Below are 16,335 nucleotides of genomic sequence, written 5' to 3'. Positions count from 1 at the left end.
AATAGCATGGAGAGCATCTGATGTGCAGGAGGAACAAGGGTGAGTTGCACAGTGCCATCAGGACCACCCCCCAGCACCACATTTTGGTGGTCTAGTGACCAGCATGCCTACCTAAAACCCCACTGCTGGCCACCAACTCCAGGCCACTATCCACACACAGCTACTCCCAACTACAGAGAGGAATCATCAGAGAATGGTTTGGGTTGGAAAAGACCTCAAACATCATCAAGTTTCAGCTCCCATGCTGCAAGCAGGGTTGCAACCCACTAGATCAGACACCAGCATAAGGTTGCCCAGTGGAAGAAAGCAGCTGTGCTACATTACAGTAATTCACTCTGCAAGTTTCCTGCAGGGAAACACATCTGAGTTCAACCAGGAATCAGAGCTCCCACGAACCAGCTCTGAAGGGCAGTGGGAGGTGAGGGCAGGACCTCTCCCAGCATCCCTATTCCAGCAGCACACCACAGCCCTGCCCAACAATCCAATACAATCATCACCTCTGGTTTCCGTATTTTGGGCATTGTGGTTTCCTGGCCACAAGGACTCAATACTGAGCCAAGGAAGCCATCCCAGGTGAGGAGCATCCCACAGACTCCTGAACCCTCAGCATCACATCTGCTGACCAACACCTTCTGCCCAAAGCAGTTTGCAGCTGGGTAGCTTTTGTTTTTTAACATCTTTTCCCTATCTTCCCTTTGAAAAATTCTGTAGTTGCTATGGAAATGGTCTCATCAGTATGGGTGGAACATAGCAGTGCCAGCCAGAATTCCCTGTGGTTCCCAGTTGACACCAGTGCCCAGGAACTGGTTGTGCTGGAGGTTACCCCAAGCTGCACAGGGAATGCCCTGACCTAAAAGCCATGATTGGCACTGAAGGTTGATTGAGACTCACCTGGGAACCAGGGCAGGGACATGCAATTCACCCAGGGATAAGCAAGAATAAAAAGTAATAAATCAACCCTCACACTGGCTAAGGGTTATAAACAGCAGCAAGGTGCAGCCTGCCTAGCAGTGCCTTGCTGTAGGCAGGGAGATGGGCACAGACAGGGCAGCAGGAGCAGAGGAAAGCTTTGCCACGGGTGCTGCACATCCCTCTAGAGATGTTTCTGCTGCCCGCCTTGTGCTCCCACATCCCTGCCTCAACAACTACACACGAAGCTCATTTGACAGCATCTCTGCACTCTTGGCAATGAGCAGGCTGCAGATGTTGAGCTGGGTGTTTCCCCAAGCATCAGTCTCCCAGAGAAGGGTTTTTCCTACATTCATATCGATGCTGTGCCCATCTCACATCATCTCCATCCTACCAGCAGCCTCAGGGTCCATCACACAGCACATCCCCTCTGTGCCTTGGTCCTGCAGCACACAGACAGTGCCATCATAGCACCAAGATGTACTATGGCACATCCATGGGGTGCTGGGCTGGGTCTGAGTTTAGCACAGAGCTGCCAAATCCTGCTTGTCCTTTGAGCACAAGTCCTGACTGTAGTCCTAAAAAAAAACCATTTGCATCATCAAACTTCCAGGGGCACATCAACATCAGGAGCTACATACATCCTCAGCCTTACCAGACCTAAGCATTCTCCCAGAAGGACGCACTGCATGAAGGAGAGAAGGAAGGGCTGAGCAGTCACTGAGCCCTCACTTTGGTCAGAGATGCTGCAAATAGGAGCTGGTGCTCCACTGACACTTGCTGCCATTTCTGGCCCGGATTTAAACAGGTTCAAGACCTAAAGCACAAAGCAGCAGACAGAGCGCTTCCCACTCTGATCATCTTGGTGCTTACCAGAACCTCTTTGCTCCCTGCTCCCAGGAATGTCAGTGCATCAGCCCAGAACATTTTGCTTCATAGTTTTGGCAAGAATTGCCATGCAAACCCTCTTGCAAAGCAAGGAAGCCATCCACAAATCATTAAGGTTGGAAAAGACCACTGAGATCTCCCAGTCCAACCTCAACCCATTGACCATGACCCTCAGTGACATATCTCTATGGTTCCTGAATACCTGCAGGGATTGTGACCCCACCACCTCCCTGGGCAGCCTGTGCCACTGCAGCACTGCTCTTTCCAATAAGAGATTCTTTTTTCCTGATATCCATCCTGAAGCCTGGCCATGCATAGACCAGGAGCAGCAAACACAGGGGGAGCTGCAATCCTCCTATTGCATCACATCACTGCAGCTGTGTGATCTCATGATGCTACATCTCACCCCTGTCCTCATCCCAGAGCACGGCCCCATGTCCCCGAAGGCGTAGGTGACCACACTGATCCTGCTCCCACAGCCCTTTCCCCACCATGCCACCCCAAAGTCCTCACCTCCAAGGCAGAGCACGCACCACCATCATTCAAAAAGCTGAAGCACAGACAGAGCAAACAACTTACCCATCACCCAACAGCTCATCTTAAGATGCCAATCTCCCAATGCTCACCTTTTCAGCACCCTTATCCTGTCCCACAAAAACCTCAGCAGCATCTGTTTTGGCAAGGTTGGGTCAGCCCCAAAGTGGATATTATCTATCCATTGGAAGAGCAGTAGATCAGGGCTGGTTTTCTGGGCACCCAGGGATCCCATTTTGCCCATCCCAGCTGCACCCAGAGCCACCAGCAGCACCTAGAACCTGCACAGCAGCACAGTGCTGCCTCAACCCCAGACTCCCCTCCAGCTGATATGGCAAATAGGACTACAACAAATATAAACTAATGATACAGCTGTCAAGACAGATTAGACCGCACAGTGTAAAAAATTGCAGGGCTGTTTAGTCACAACAATATAAGATTAATTTATCAATACAGCTTATGTGGCACTGGAGAGATAGCAAATTGAGTAAGTGAATCTTTTCTACACCTTGTGGGGAAAGGGAGCTCCTGACCCCACTGGGCGCAAGGGGCTGAATTGCCCCTGAGGATGAGTGGGATGGGAACAGCTTGGGGCAGCTGCATGGCTATCCCAGCTCAGGTGTGGGGATGGGATGTCACACATGCGTTTATTAACCTACATCTTTTGAACTCTTGGAATGAACATATGCAAAAATGTGCACAGCCACCTCCACCCTTTGGGGGTTACAGCTCTGTCAGGCACAGGTGGGCTCAAACACTCGAGATCATCTTTCAAGGGCACCCACAAAGCAAGCACGCAGCCAGCAGCCCCACAGGAGTCGACTTCCATCCTCAGCCCAAAGATATGACGACCACGGTAAGCCCGTATCATTCCACACCCCCCTGCCTTGCCATCCACGGGTTAAAAATGTGCAAGTAAATAAATAGCTGCAGCAATAACGAGCCAAGGTTTCGATCTGTGAAGGTGAGAGCACAGCAGCAGCCGCCGATACGAAGGAAGCGCCCGTTTCTATAAATATTGAAATCCGGTAATTATCATCATTAGAACTAGTTGTGATTTATCCGTAGCTCAATCCCAACAAGTAAAAATGGCATTTATTTGCCACAATTAGAACAGCTAAAAATACCTCCTGAACCTTGCCTGGCTTTAAAACATCCGCATCCCACGAGTGGTCTCAGCTTTGGGCTTGGGTGGTGGGGAGCAATGTGAGAGGTGAACAAACCCTGTGTTACCCCAAGGGATGCTGTAGCACTGAATTGAAGTCCCATCACCTTCCAGAAGCTGTTCCCAGCTCCACAGCTCCCTGTGTAACACAACAACCTCCCCAGCAAGCTGCAAACATGGAATCATTAAGGCTGGTAAAGACCTCTAAGATGCTGATCTTAAGCCAACAGTCACATCCACATCCACTAAACCGTGTTCCAGCATGCTGCATCCCTACAGTAAGTATCTTTACATTTGCAGACAGCTAAAGAAGAGACAGCACCTCGATGTCTTGCAGGCAACCCCAGGCAGGAGGTCCCCCCATCAGATGGCCCTAATCCCCCCAGGGCTTTCTCCAGCTGCTCCAGCCAGGCTCACTCCAAGACAGAAGGTTTCCCTGAGGAAACATGCCTGACTCCACGGGTCAGGGATGTTCTTTCCGACAGTCACACTGAATATTTTCTCCACATCTTCAGTAATATCTGGAAAAACAAGCCGTGAAATGGGCAGCTTGGCAATTCCACACTGCACAGGGGTGAAGGCAACAAGGTGCCAGATCCATGTCACAGCCTGAGGACACTCCCAGCCAACATCCACTCATCCCCTGCAACCTCCCACAATAATCTGACCCCACCCATATGGCTTCTTCCCCCTTTCCCTTCTCTTTCCACCACTATTTGCTCAGAACCCTACAGTCCATTTTCCCTCCTCTTGGCAGCATTGTATCCAAGGCAAACCAAACTAATTTTAAGAGTAAGATTTGGCAAGACACTATATCAAATGCTTTACTAAATCCAAATATATCGGGATTTCCACGTTCTTGCTCAGCCACTAATTTTGCGATTCCATCAAAAAGAAAAAGCAATCAGGTTTGTCTGGCAAGATTTATTCTTCCTAAATCCCCACTGTTATTGCTCATGCTCTCCTTATCCTCTGGTGCTTCAGTTTCTTAATACTGCGGGACTGGAAGTGTTTGCTGGAAATTTATTTTTGCTATTTCTATGGATTTCTAAAATCTGCCTCAGCTCTCCTCCGCTGCCCCCTGCCTTCCCCACCTCTCTCAGCATCCCTGTGCTGCTGCCATGCATCTGCTCCAGCCTCCTGCAAGGTACCACGTGCCAGTGTTAACACACAACAGCCAGCCTCAGTCTTAAGATGCTGAGAAACAACAACAACAGAAAGCAAAATTGGCAGCAGGAGGAATGTCTGAAGGATACAGAGAGCTGGGTCAAGCCCAGGTTCAGCACAGCATGGACCCAAGGGGTTAAGCAATTTATTATTAGTGCCCAAAGCAGCACCCTCCTGCTTTACCCCCACAGTATCACCTTTTATTGAGAATCAGGCAGAATTCAGCCACGGATGACATCGGTGGATGCATCCCCAGAAGGACAACTACAGAAAGCAGAGGGCAATCAGCTCTCCCATGTTGTTCTGCTCAGTGGGGAGCCAAAGGGAAGCCTCCAAACACTGCATGGAGGCAGTGCCTTGCCAAGGGCACCATCCCAGATCCCCCAGTGGCCTCATCCTGCTGCTCTACCAGCCACAGGAAGCTGGGGAAGAGCTCTGGTGTCTCTGACAGCAAGGAGATTGCTACTCCTGCTCATTAGGGGAAAAAAAAGGCAGCTCTGCTTGCAAGCAACCAGCTCCTGATCTCCACTCTCCAGCACTCCAACCTCACAGCTCAGCACAAATGGTGTGCACCCAGCAGAGCTCCTGCCCATCCCAAAGACCCCTCTCTGCCACCAGCCCCAACCACAGCCCTTTGCAACAACCTGAACGACGCAGAACACAGCGCTGAGCTGGCGTCACCACACCCGGTTCCTGCCCATCCCTAGAATCAGGTCTATGCCCCATCCCTTGCCTCAGTTCTTCATAACAGGGAGAAAAAAAAACCAAAGCACAGCCATCCCTGCAGCTTGTAGGGTGCCAGAGCTCAGCAGTGGGGTAGCAGCAGCACCCCAGCAGATGGCTGTTTCCATAAGGGAACTCTGCTGATTGCAACTCCTTCAGTGCTCACTGGAAAAAAAGAAAACAACACAGGCATGACAAAGCCAGGTCACAAGATGACCCTGAGCACTTGAGGGATAAATGGAGATTTTCTTTTCACTCTGGCTATTTTTACATCTCAAAAAATAAAGCAGTCCTGGAGGAGCAGTGCTCGCCAGGAGCCCATCCCTGCAGCCCCCCCAGGGTCAGGGAGCTGCACAGAGACTCAGGATTTACAGTTGTTGGGGACAGAGGATTTACAGAGAAGGGGCACTTGCAGGGGACTTGGAGCAAAGCACAGCTGATTTACAGGGTCAGCAGCAATTTACACAGCAGGTAACAGCACCAAGGAGGCAAGGATTTACAGGGGCAGGGGAGAATTCCTTTTTATTGCTGTTTATTGGGAAATGAGCACCTCCTTCCCCTAATTACCATGACCCAGCAAGGCACGTGGAAGCAGCTGGATTTGCCATGAACCTCCCTCTTGATCTAGAGGTTACAGGCAGGCCAGCACCAGGGATCCTCCCATCCCAGAGCATCACAGCTTGCCCACAGCACCCTCAGGGGCTCAGAGTTTAGTGTCAATGCAGTGGTGATGCTGCTGCTGCTCAGCCCTACTGATCTGGAAGCAGGATGAGTGCAGAGATGCACGGATTACATCTGAGCAGGGGGATGCACATAGCATTAAAAACATGCAGAAGGATACGGGGAAAGTTTTCTCTGCTCCACCCCGTTGTAGCATTCTCCCTTCAGCACACACTGTTGGGGCACCCGGGAACATGCAACAGGCCAGGAAACTCCAGGACAAGATTTCCTGCACAGGTTTTACTTAAAATTCAGGAGCAATCAAGGCCATCCTGCTCTGCTCCCAGCCCCTCCTGCTCCTCTCCCCAGTCATACATGCTGAAGGCAATCTCTGCAAAAGGTGCACTTGAAACACATTGTGGCATTAGGACACAAAGAAGGGGTTCACTCAGGCACTGCACCTCGGGCTCCTTTTCCAGCCACCCTCCAGATTCACAAATGCAACCAGCAGACTACAAGTGTAACTTTTCAACAGAGCAAACTTTCGCTGCAGCACCGACTTGCACAGCACAGGTTCCTCTAGCAGAGGGAGGGAGAGAGGAGAGCTCAGGACACAGGTGAGCACTAAGCCTTGCCCAAACGATGCCACAGCCCTGACCCCAGCAGGCACACAGTGTCCCACACCCACTGCTGCCCCCACCCCTCTGCCCCAAAGTTTGACTAACGCTCAGGAGTATCTTTGCTTTTATAAATCTCTGCCTTTTAATGATGGCTTCAAGGCTCAGAGAAAAAAGGCCCATTAAACTCACTGAATAAGTTAATGGGGCAGAGAGAATCCATTTCATAGCCACCCCAGGCTATTTTCCTCTGGAGCTAAAGCCTGAATAAGCAAAAAGGAAAAATTAAAACTGTACAGCGCTTTGCCAATAAATAACCCCCAGTGTAATCTGCTACAGGCAGGCCTCCATTTGCAGAGGTAACAGCATACAGATCAGCAGCAAAACACCTCCCCTTACAGGGACCACCACTTTTGGGTTGCAATTGGCTACATCCAAGGAGCCCCTACCTCCTAGCACACCTCCTGCACTGCACAGCCTTGAAGAGAACATCCAAAACCCCGCACTGCAATGCCCCAATACTCTAAGCACACATCCCAGCACTTTTGCATCAATGCCTCCTTTTTCCCAGTCCTTCTGGCTGCTTGGCCCCTTTCTCTCCCCACCCTCCCCCCTCAGTAGGGCTTTAGGCTCATCCCTTGCTGGCCACAGCTCATACACAGCTACTCCTCCTTACAACACAAGTGCATGTCCCAGAGAGGGATGAAAAAATAAATAAAATCCCTGTTTGTAAACGTTGATCCCACTAGACGTGGCTTGTTTACTATTTAATATTTAAAGATGCTAATTAAGTCTCTGAATAAATAAATCTCTGCTCCCAGTGCCTCTTAGAGTCTTCCCATGGGGCCAGGGCAGCTCAAAGCACAGTGGGACAAGCACAGCCCACCCAGGGGCTCCTCTTGGATTATGAGGTACACATGCAGCATGAAGCAGCAGCTCCGAGATCAGCCCAGGCTGGGAACATGAGGGGGCATATGTACCTCTAGGCACTCATTCGTACCTAGAGGTACAAGGACCAGGGTTTCCAAAGCAGCAAAGCTCAGAAGCACTGCAGGAACTAAGGGCTGGAGCTTCAGGAGTCATACTGAACCCACGGAACCCAAGCAGGAAAACACAAAGAAAGATAATAACAAGCAAATACACAGCCTCCATTGAGCACACAGCTCCTAACACAACTGCTGCCCAACCCAGGGACCAGAAAACAGCACAGTTTTGTACCTGAAAGCTCCAGCAACTCTTCCAGAAACCGTTCCACAGCCTCCTTCCAGAAGCACTGCTATCACCAACACCTGCCCCAGCCTCCCCAGCTGATCCCTCTTTAGCCTCCTTAGACTCTGCCCCCTCCAAATCAGCCCCAGCTGTGCCCTGCACGGTGCCATTAACCCCACATGAGCCAGCCCCCTAGAGTTCCCTCTTGGACAGGTCCCTCCCTGCCCAGCCAGTACACCTGCGTTCCATAAAAGCCCTGCACATACTTCCCAAGCTCAGGTTTTGCTCCCAAGGACTCCCTCTAGCACCTACCATAACTCAAAGCAAGCTGCATGGTCCTTCCCAAGAGATCATCAGGCCACTGTGTTCACACTGACCTGGCTCTGTGCTGCTCTGCTCTCCTTGCTGCACAGCCTATCCTGGGACAGCCACTGAAGATACAGAAGTGTCTACAGCCCACATGAGGTTTATGCTGGGAACACATCCCCAGTGCCGCTGAACCACCCTGTGCTGGCACAGAGGAAGTTCCAGGGGAAGGATGCTAGGGAGCCAGGAACACACAGCATCTCTGACCCCATATCTTGTTGAAATCTGTGAGTTTGTACATAGCACCTGCATCTGCTTGAGCATTCCCAAGTTAATTTAAAGCAGGATTCATGAGGGCATAGCTTCAAGAGGGGCTCTTATGGAACAGCCCCTCACAGCCCAGGACAGGGTTCCTGTACCCTGCCACACTCTTCTCAGCTCCCCAGGAACAGCCAGGATCCTCACAGAGGTCAAGGATGAGTCTGATGAAAACATATTTCCTTGCAGCAGTGAAGCACAATAGACTGGGATGTGTCGTCTTGGGAAGGGGGGAAGGCAGGAGGGATAAGGAGCTGAGATAGGACTGGGAACGGCACCTAGGAAGAACTCAGACAGGCTGTACCAAACCTACAGCTTTGGTTAAGTGAGTTTTTTTCCCTCACTGAGCAGACAGACTGAAGCTGGGAGAAGGAGAGAGTGGAGGAGATGGCAGGGATGGTCCCTAACACTCAGTTGTCTGCTACAGTAGAGTACTGCGTGGCAGCTGGAGAAAAGCCTGCTGCATTAATGGTGCTGGCCTCTGCTTTGGATTCCCAAAGGCTACATCACATGGTAACAAGCTAAAAATGCAGTACATTTTCTTAGTGCTACTCCTCCAAGAAAGCAAGGTCCAGAGCTCCTGGTGGGTGTCACACAGAGGGGACAATGCAGGGTCCCCAGCTTCACAGGGATGGGACAGAGGGTAGAGTGACATGGTAAGAATGTAGAAGGACAAATATTTACATATAATCTTCACCATCCCTGGCCTCCCTTTCACCTAGACCCCATACTGGGGGTCAATAGCAGAGCACTGACTGCTGTGCAGCCTTCCAAAGGGAGTCTTAATCCCTCTTCCTCAAACTGAAGTGAAGCTCAGCATACAATCACAGCTCTAACCAGTGCCTACCACTTCCTTCCTATCACAGCATCCTTCCAGACCCACAAATCATCATCCCTATTCTGACACTGGGGACCTTTTTGCTGCTGCATTTTGGGACCTCTGGGTGTCACAGCCCTTCCATCATGCTGGCAGGACATGCTCATTGCCAGCAGGGAACCACCGGGTTCATCTTTGGCCACCATGCCAGAGGGGAGTATATCACTCTTGGGAGCCAAAATGGAAGATGCTGTGGGGTTGTGAGTAGTTTCCCACCTCTGCTCACTCTTTCTCACACCAGGGTATCCTCAGCCTTCTTCCATAGGGAAGGATACACAGCCTCTCCAGGCTTCTAACTTCCGCAGCAAAGAGTTAACTGAAAGAGCAAAGCACACTGCACTCAGCCTGCAGGCAGCCAGAGACAGCTCTCAGCTGTGTCCTCTTGCCTCTGCATCCAGGCTTTCCATGAGGACACCTCTCTATGGCTATTCGATGTCACAGGACTGGCAGCTTTATTCCTTCTGTGCCTGGCATCTCCCTATGCCATATCCAGGGATCAGATGAAAGGTCTGTGTCACCAGCATCCTGCTCAGAGCACTGCTCCATGCCTCAGTTTCCCCATCAGTGACACAGAGATGTGAACAAGCAGCGTTTTATGGCTCACTCCCAGCCAGAATCTGTGACAACTGCTGCACGCCGTCCCTTATCAACCATATCTCACCCTGCATTTCAAACAGATCACCTCCACGCGGGTCGACACCTTCCAAAAACCTGCAAATCTCCTCCATTCCCGGTTCTGCTGCACCGCTCCGTGGGAGGATGCTCTGCTGCATCCCCTCGCTGCACCCAGAGTCGGACCCCGGGGGAGAGCGGAGCTGAGACCTGCCCGGAGGGATGCAGGGCTGTAGGGATGCGGGGATGCTGCAGCCTCACCCGAGCCGTCTCACGCAGCCGCTTGCCCTCTAGCGGCTCAGCCGCCTTCGGAAAGTGGGAGGGGAAAGGCTGATAAGAGCAGAGAGAGGGAGCACGGGGCAGAAAGTCGGCTGGGCTTGGTGGGTGCCCGTGCACCACGCACGACCCACAGCAAGGTCCACTTCTGCTCTCCTTGGACGTGCAAAGGATTCGGTTGTGCACCCCTTGATGCAGGAGAGAATTTGGGGAAGAGCAGAGCTCGCACGCTGCTGCCAAACGGCTGCTTCAAAAGCATCCATGCAACCTGCTGAAAGCCCCCTCTGCAGGAAGCCCAAAGCTCAAAATTACTGCTATTTCACCGTGCCCCATAAATAACAAGCTGACAAGGTGAGCTGCAAGCGTTTTTAACACTCACTGTTGAAAGCCTGGCAGGATCAGGAGTTGGTTCACTCCCCACTTGATGGGATGCACCAAATCCAACCAGAATAAATTAGCATGCACCCTCTAGCAGCAGTTGCAGAAGGGAATCCCCAAGGACACCCCAGGAATGGTCTGCTGGGGAGGGGTTCCCAGAGAAAGACAGATTTAAAATACCCCTGAGCCCCAAGGAACAGCAAGTAAGTCAGACCTCAGCCTCTTTCTCCCAGTCCATGCTTTTTCCCCAGTGAAATGCTTGTCCTAGCCCTGGAGCATCCTCCCAGCACAGGGAGAGGAGCCAGCAAGCAGAGCTGGCACAGAGCTCCCCAATCCTCACAGGAGATTAGGGATGGGAAGATGTCACATCAGGGCAGGGCACGGACCCAACAAGCCCAAGCATTGGTGCAAGTTTAAATGCTTCAAAAAAACTGGCCAACACCTGCCACAGACCTGATCCCATAGCACCTTGGCAGTCAGGATTAGTGCTCCCAACTTAAGGCACCTCCGGGACAACGGGACCATCCCAGCTCTCCTCTTCATCCCAAGCATCTCCGAATTTCCTTCCACCCTCCCAGCTCCGTGCTGTGCCTCCCTCCCACTCAGGGACTTCACTTTGGGACAGCCACTCTGCATAAACAAGGGCTGTGCAAAACAAAGCTGGGCTGAATTAGGGCCCTTTTGAATAGATCCCGCAGCAGCCAAAACCTCAGGGACCAGGAGGTGGGAAGAACAATGGGACGGGATGCTTTGGGGACATAGAGCCTTTTGTCTCCAGAGAGCAACATCACATGGAGCACAGCGAGACCGAAGCAGAGCAATTCCCAACACAAGCCCTGCTCACGGCTGCTTGGGTCACCAAAGCAAGTTCTGCTGCTCCCAGGAGGATGCACGAATATGGGGGTACCACTGGTGTTGGTTCCCAGCTCTCACAACACACCCAGCTCTGGCACAGTTCACCCACTCCCAGCCATGCCCATGGGACGCAGTGGATGCTGTCATGGGCTGCTCTTCTTGTCCCCAGAAGGAGAACCTTAAATGAGACACTTGTCTTTGGGTGCACAAGCAGGTGGACTCCCAAACCCCACTCTGTGATGACCCATCTCCTCTTGGATGCACAGATACACCCTACAAAGCCACCCACATGGGATATTTTACCTTAAGAAACTCCATGCTCCCCAGAGAGGTTGCATCAGGGAGCGAGGCAGCCAGAACTGGGGACATCTCCCTGCCTAAAAAGGAGCCGGGGTGACAAATGCAGGCCACCACCGCCACCTTCCTGGCAGCATCTCCGCAGTGCCATAGCAACAGCTGAGGAGTAGGGAGGCCCAGATGGCAAACTCCTCCATCCACCCTTCCCCACACACCGTGCCGGAGCGTGCAGGCACTGCCCACACTGCCAGCGGGGTAACTCCTGGCACGTGGCGGCACAGGCGAGCCCAGCCACCCCCATATCCCCATGGGTAGGGAGCCAATGGGGGAAAGCACCCCGGCTGCACACTGTGTGGTGTGAGCACGGCCCCATGGGTCACGCTGTGCCTGGATCTGTAGGCTGGCAGGCAGCAGCGTGAGGCCAGATGGCAGGTCTGCTGCTGGGGCATATGTCAAGCTCTCGGCTGGGTGGGATCCTCTGCATCCAGAGCCACATCAGCGGGGATGCAATCCAAAAAATCAGACATTCCTGGGCTCGCTAGAAAAGGGCAGGGGACAGCAGCCAACCAGCCTCCTCCATCTTCATCTGTGCTTCGCTGTTAACCTGTCCCTGCCTGGATCTGCTTGAAGGCTGTGTGCCACCTACTTTGCCCTGTGAATCCCAAAGCCCTGAGATGTCTGCTAGATGTGGGGCAAGGCCCCTACATTGCTCCCCAAAAACATACCCACTCAGCCCCAGGACCACTGTGCTCTTCTCAAAGGGAGGATGGGTGGGAAAAGAGAAGCAGCAAAGCAAAGCACAGCACCCAACGTGGGGTACCATGCTGTGGGATTCCGTGGGCTGGGTGCCTCCATTCTCCTTGCTTTGGTGGCACACTCCTGTCATCCAGCACAGAGATGCAAAATGACCCAAAGCTCCCTGAGACCTGCCTGGGCAGCATGGGTTAACACAGAGGGGTCTCATCCTGCACATGGGCAGAGATGGAGGCCTGTGCTGAGGCAGCTCACAGTGTTTTCTCTCGAGGCTTTCCCTCTCCCCACTCTCCCAACAGCCCCTTACCAAGCTGAGCCTGTCATCTGGACATCACTAAGGCCTCTCTTGGCCCAGGGTGATTTCACCACCCCGTGTTCCATCTCCATGCTCACCAGAAGAGGATGGAGCAGAAACCACCACCCCCTGAGCACGGTGGATGCTGGACCCCATGTCACTCATGCAAAAGCATGAACCTGGGTTCAAACCTGCTCTAAGGGACTCCTCCTTTACTGGGAAGCAGCCCCATCACCCAACCCATCCCTCTGCTCCTGTAGTCACCAGATTCAAACCATCTCTAGTGGAAGTACAGACCTCCTGGGTAAAGTTTACACTCCTGTTGTGTCTCAGCCTCCTACACCCACCTGGTCTCAACCCAGGGAGGAGGGCCTGGGGCTGGCAGCAGCGCAGGGATGCATCCAGCCAAACCTGGCACCTCCTCCTCGTTCCCAACACAGAGAAGCTCCTCTCCAAAAAAAAAAACCAAAAAAAAACAACAACAAAACAGCCAGCATCTCCAGTTGAAGACTTGAGTCTTTTTCTTCTTCCCTCCTTCTCCTTTTCGCAGCCTGCTTATCAGCGTTTTTCAATTTCAAAGCAGCAAAGGCGTTTTCTGGGCACAAAGGACCCACGCAGTAACAGCAGTTCAGATGCCTGCGTGCCTCTGACAACCCACACCGACGCCTTCCCGACCTTCCCAGCGCCGTCAGCCCAACAACGGGTTAAAACCAAACCACAACAAACAGCAAGCACAGGGAAAAACACGAGTTCCTCCGACTTCCCCAGCATCACCCACTCGGAGAAAACACCCCAGCCCCACGGCGCAGGATGGATATGGGGCACTGGGAAGGGAGCACTGCGCTAGTTTCGCCCCATTCCTGCGGGGTGGGCTTGCCGGGAAGGGCAGTGGCACAGCTGGGGGATAGGATCGGTGCTGGAAACCTGCTTGGACGCTGCAAGCGAGCAGGAAAGCTGCTCCGGTCATCTTTTAACCCAGCAAAGGTGACAAGGGAAGGAAGCACCGCAATTACTCCATGGCTCTGCTGCAATCGCACGGTGACCAAACGCAACAGACCCAGCAAAGCACACTCCCTCCACGCAAAATAATAAATAAATAAGCCTCCATTACTCATGCCAAACCTTGCTGCATTTAACTGCCAGCATCAAGGATTCCACCTCTTCTCCACTCAGCTCCCACTGGCAACTTGCTCCGGGGGCTGCATTTCCCTAAATGCTCGCATTTCAATTAGCATAAGAATAATGAAACGGCTCGGAGTTCACCCCCCACCAAAAAAAAAAAAAAAAAAAAAAAAAGACAACGTACTGCAAAAAAAGAAAGAGCCCAGATTGGAAGCGATGTGGGTTTTGCTTTTCCACGCACACAGAGGCACGGCGTGATGGATTCGGGAGGAGATGTGTTCCTTTCAGACGGGAATAACGTGGGCTTTGCTACTTAGGAGTTGATTTTCCAGATAAACAAGCACTCAAACAAACGCTAAGTGCCCCAGCGCTGCTCGCGGGGCTCTGCCCCCGCCTGCACGAATCCCCTCGCGGTGCTGCAGGCAGACAGCGGCGGGACTTAGGTGAGGTACCCAGGGATGCTGTGCACCTTTCTGCATTTCAACCCCCCCCCACCCCCCTTCCAAGAGCAGATCCCACAGCCCCGCGCAGCCTGGGTAGCGGAAGGCAGCGCTGCCGTGGTGGTGAGTGAAGAAATGACGCGCTAATTACATCCAAAGTGTGCAAAAAGAGCAGACGGCTCTGAACGCGCTCTCCTTGCCCGATTTGGGTATGTGTGGCAGTGTGTGGCTCTGCTGTGCCGCTCCCCCCCCCCCCCCCCCGCACTCCGCAGAAGCAAACAGTTAAAGGAAGCAGCAGCTTTAGCATCTTCGCCTGCTGTTCTCTCCTGCTAAAGAATCAAATCCCATTTACTTCATTCCTTCTAAGCCTTGGCCAAACTGTTGCTGGGCTTGGGGCTGTTTTTTTTTTTCTCTGATTTTTTTTTTTTGTGGGATTTTTTTTCTTTTTTTCTTAGCCCGGTGGGATGAGGGAAAAGCCCGATCGTTGTCCTCCGCAGGGAGAGCGGGGCTGGCACGGGGCGAGCGATGGCACAGCGCAGAGGGCACCGGAGCCCGGCACACGGGAGAGCAGCCCACTTACATGGAAGTGATGTTCCTTGAGATGTCCGTGATATTGATGCTCGTGTTGCCATTGCTGCTGCCTGAATCCTGCCCTTCCAAGAGAGGGAAGAGGTTCCCATCATCCAGCTTCTTGCAATTGATGTCTGTCTTGCTGCAAAGACAATTAGCAGGGCAAGCCAGCACCGAAAGCAGATAGTCTCCCCAAATGCTCCAGAGCAAAAATACCCTCCAGAAAGTGCACTTGGTAGGGCAAAGAGAGACATCCATCTCCGATTGCTGCTTCTAAAAAAGAGGAGGAGGAGGAAAGGGGGGACGGAGGGAGGGGAAGGGGGGGAAAGGGGGGAAGGAAACAAAGACAGAGGGAGGAAAAAAAAAAAAAAAAGGAGGAAAAAAAAACCACACAAAACAAAACCTTCAAGCGATCAGATGCAAAAATCCTCCAGCAGATGAAATCATGCTGGCAGCTGGCTCAGTAATCCCGCTAGGGCAGCGGCAGCGGGCGGGGATGCATGCTGGCCCGGCCGCCCGCCGCTCCCCGCAGCCGCTCCGGAGGATCGCGACGGGGAAATAAATAAATAAGGAAAACCGGTGCGAAAGTCACCAAGTCCCACCTACTGGGCAGAATTAAAATTGACACACCTGCAAAAAAAACACAGAGAGGGAAACGGGGAGAGGAGGGGGCGAGCTCCCCCTTCCCATCGCTTTCCCTCCCCCGGGCTGGGCAGCCCTGCTGCAGGGCACAAAAAGGAGGAGGAAGAGGAGGAGGAAGGCTCGGCGAAGCGAGCCGGGCTCTGTGCTCGCTGCTCTCCGCAATAAAAAGGATTCCCCACCCCCTCCCTCTCCGCCAAAATCAATCCGAGGGAAAGAAGGAGGAGAAGGTGGGGGGGTGGGAAGGGGGAAAAACCCACCCCAGCAACGCTGGAGCCAGAGGAGGAAAAAGTTGCAACGGGGGTTAAATTTGTGCTGGGGGGAGACAGCTCCGGCTCTCTCCGGCTCTTTGGAGGAGGACGATGCTGCTTTTTGCTTGGGTGTTTCCCACCCCCCACCCCCTTCCCCACCACTGCAATCCGGACAGAAGGGTGGAGAGGAAAGAAAGATTGGACGGGACTGAAAGAGAATAAAAGGCGGTGTGGATTACAGCGATTTAAATATATATATGTATGTATATACACACGTACGTTCTATTTTCTTTAGATCAGACGGCTTTTTTTGCGCCTGGAGAGCACCCAGGAAGGACTTTCTAGAAAAGACACAGATGCACACACACACACACACACACACACACACACACACACACACACACACACACACACCCCTGCGCGGCGCAGGGGGGACCGTGGGCTGCGGGAAGTGCGGGGTCAGCTCTCCATCCC

At 52.6% G+C, this 16,335-nt stretch overlaps 1 protein-coding gene across 3 annotated transcripts in view; it reads right to left on the bottom strand.

The window, feature by feature from the left end:
- Positions 1-15,229, bottom strand: part of NTRK3 (neurotrophic receptor tyrosine kinase 3) — a 177,859-nt gene extending 162,630 nt beyond the window's left edge. For all 3 annotated transcript variants that reach the window (XM_065734000.1, XM_065733997.1, XM_065733998.1), the window contains exon 1: positions 14,982-15,229. In XM_065734000.1, the coding sequence (XP_065590072.1) occupies positions 14,982-15,229 (248 nt within the window). The remainder of the gene's footprint in view (positions 1-14,981) is intronic.
- Positions 15,230-16,335: the final 1,106 nt, after the last annotated feature.

This window comes from Cyrtonyx montezumae, unplaced genomic scaffold (assembly GCF_038088225.1).
Source record: "Cyrtonyx montezumae isolate F1298 unplaced genomic scaffold, pur_monq_1.0 scaffold_17, whole genome shotgun sequence".
Taxonomy (NCBI): domain Eukaryota; kingdom Metazoa; phylum Chordata; class Aves; order Galliformes; family Odontophoridae; genus Cyrtonyx; species Cyrtonyx montezumae.
The sequence above is the reverse complement of the archived record's forward strand: the minus strand, read 5'-3'. Positions and strand labels throughout refer to the sequence as shown.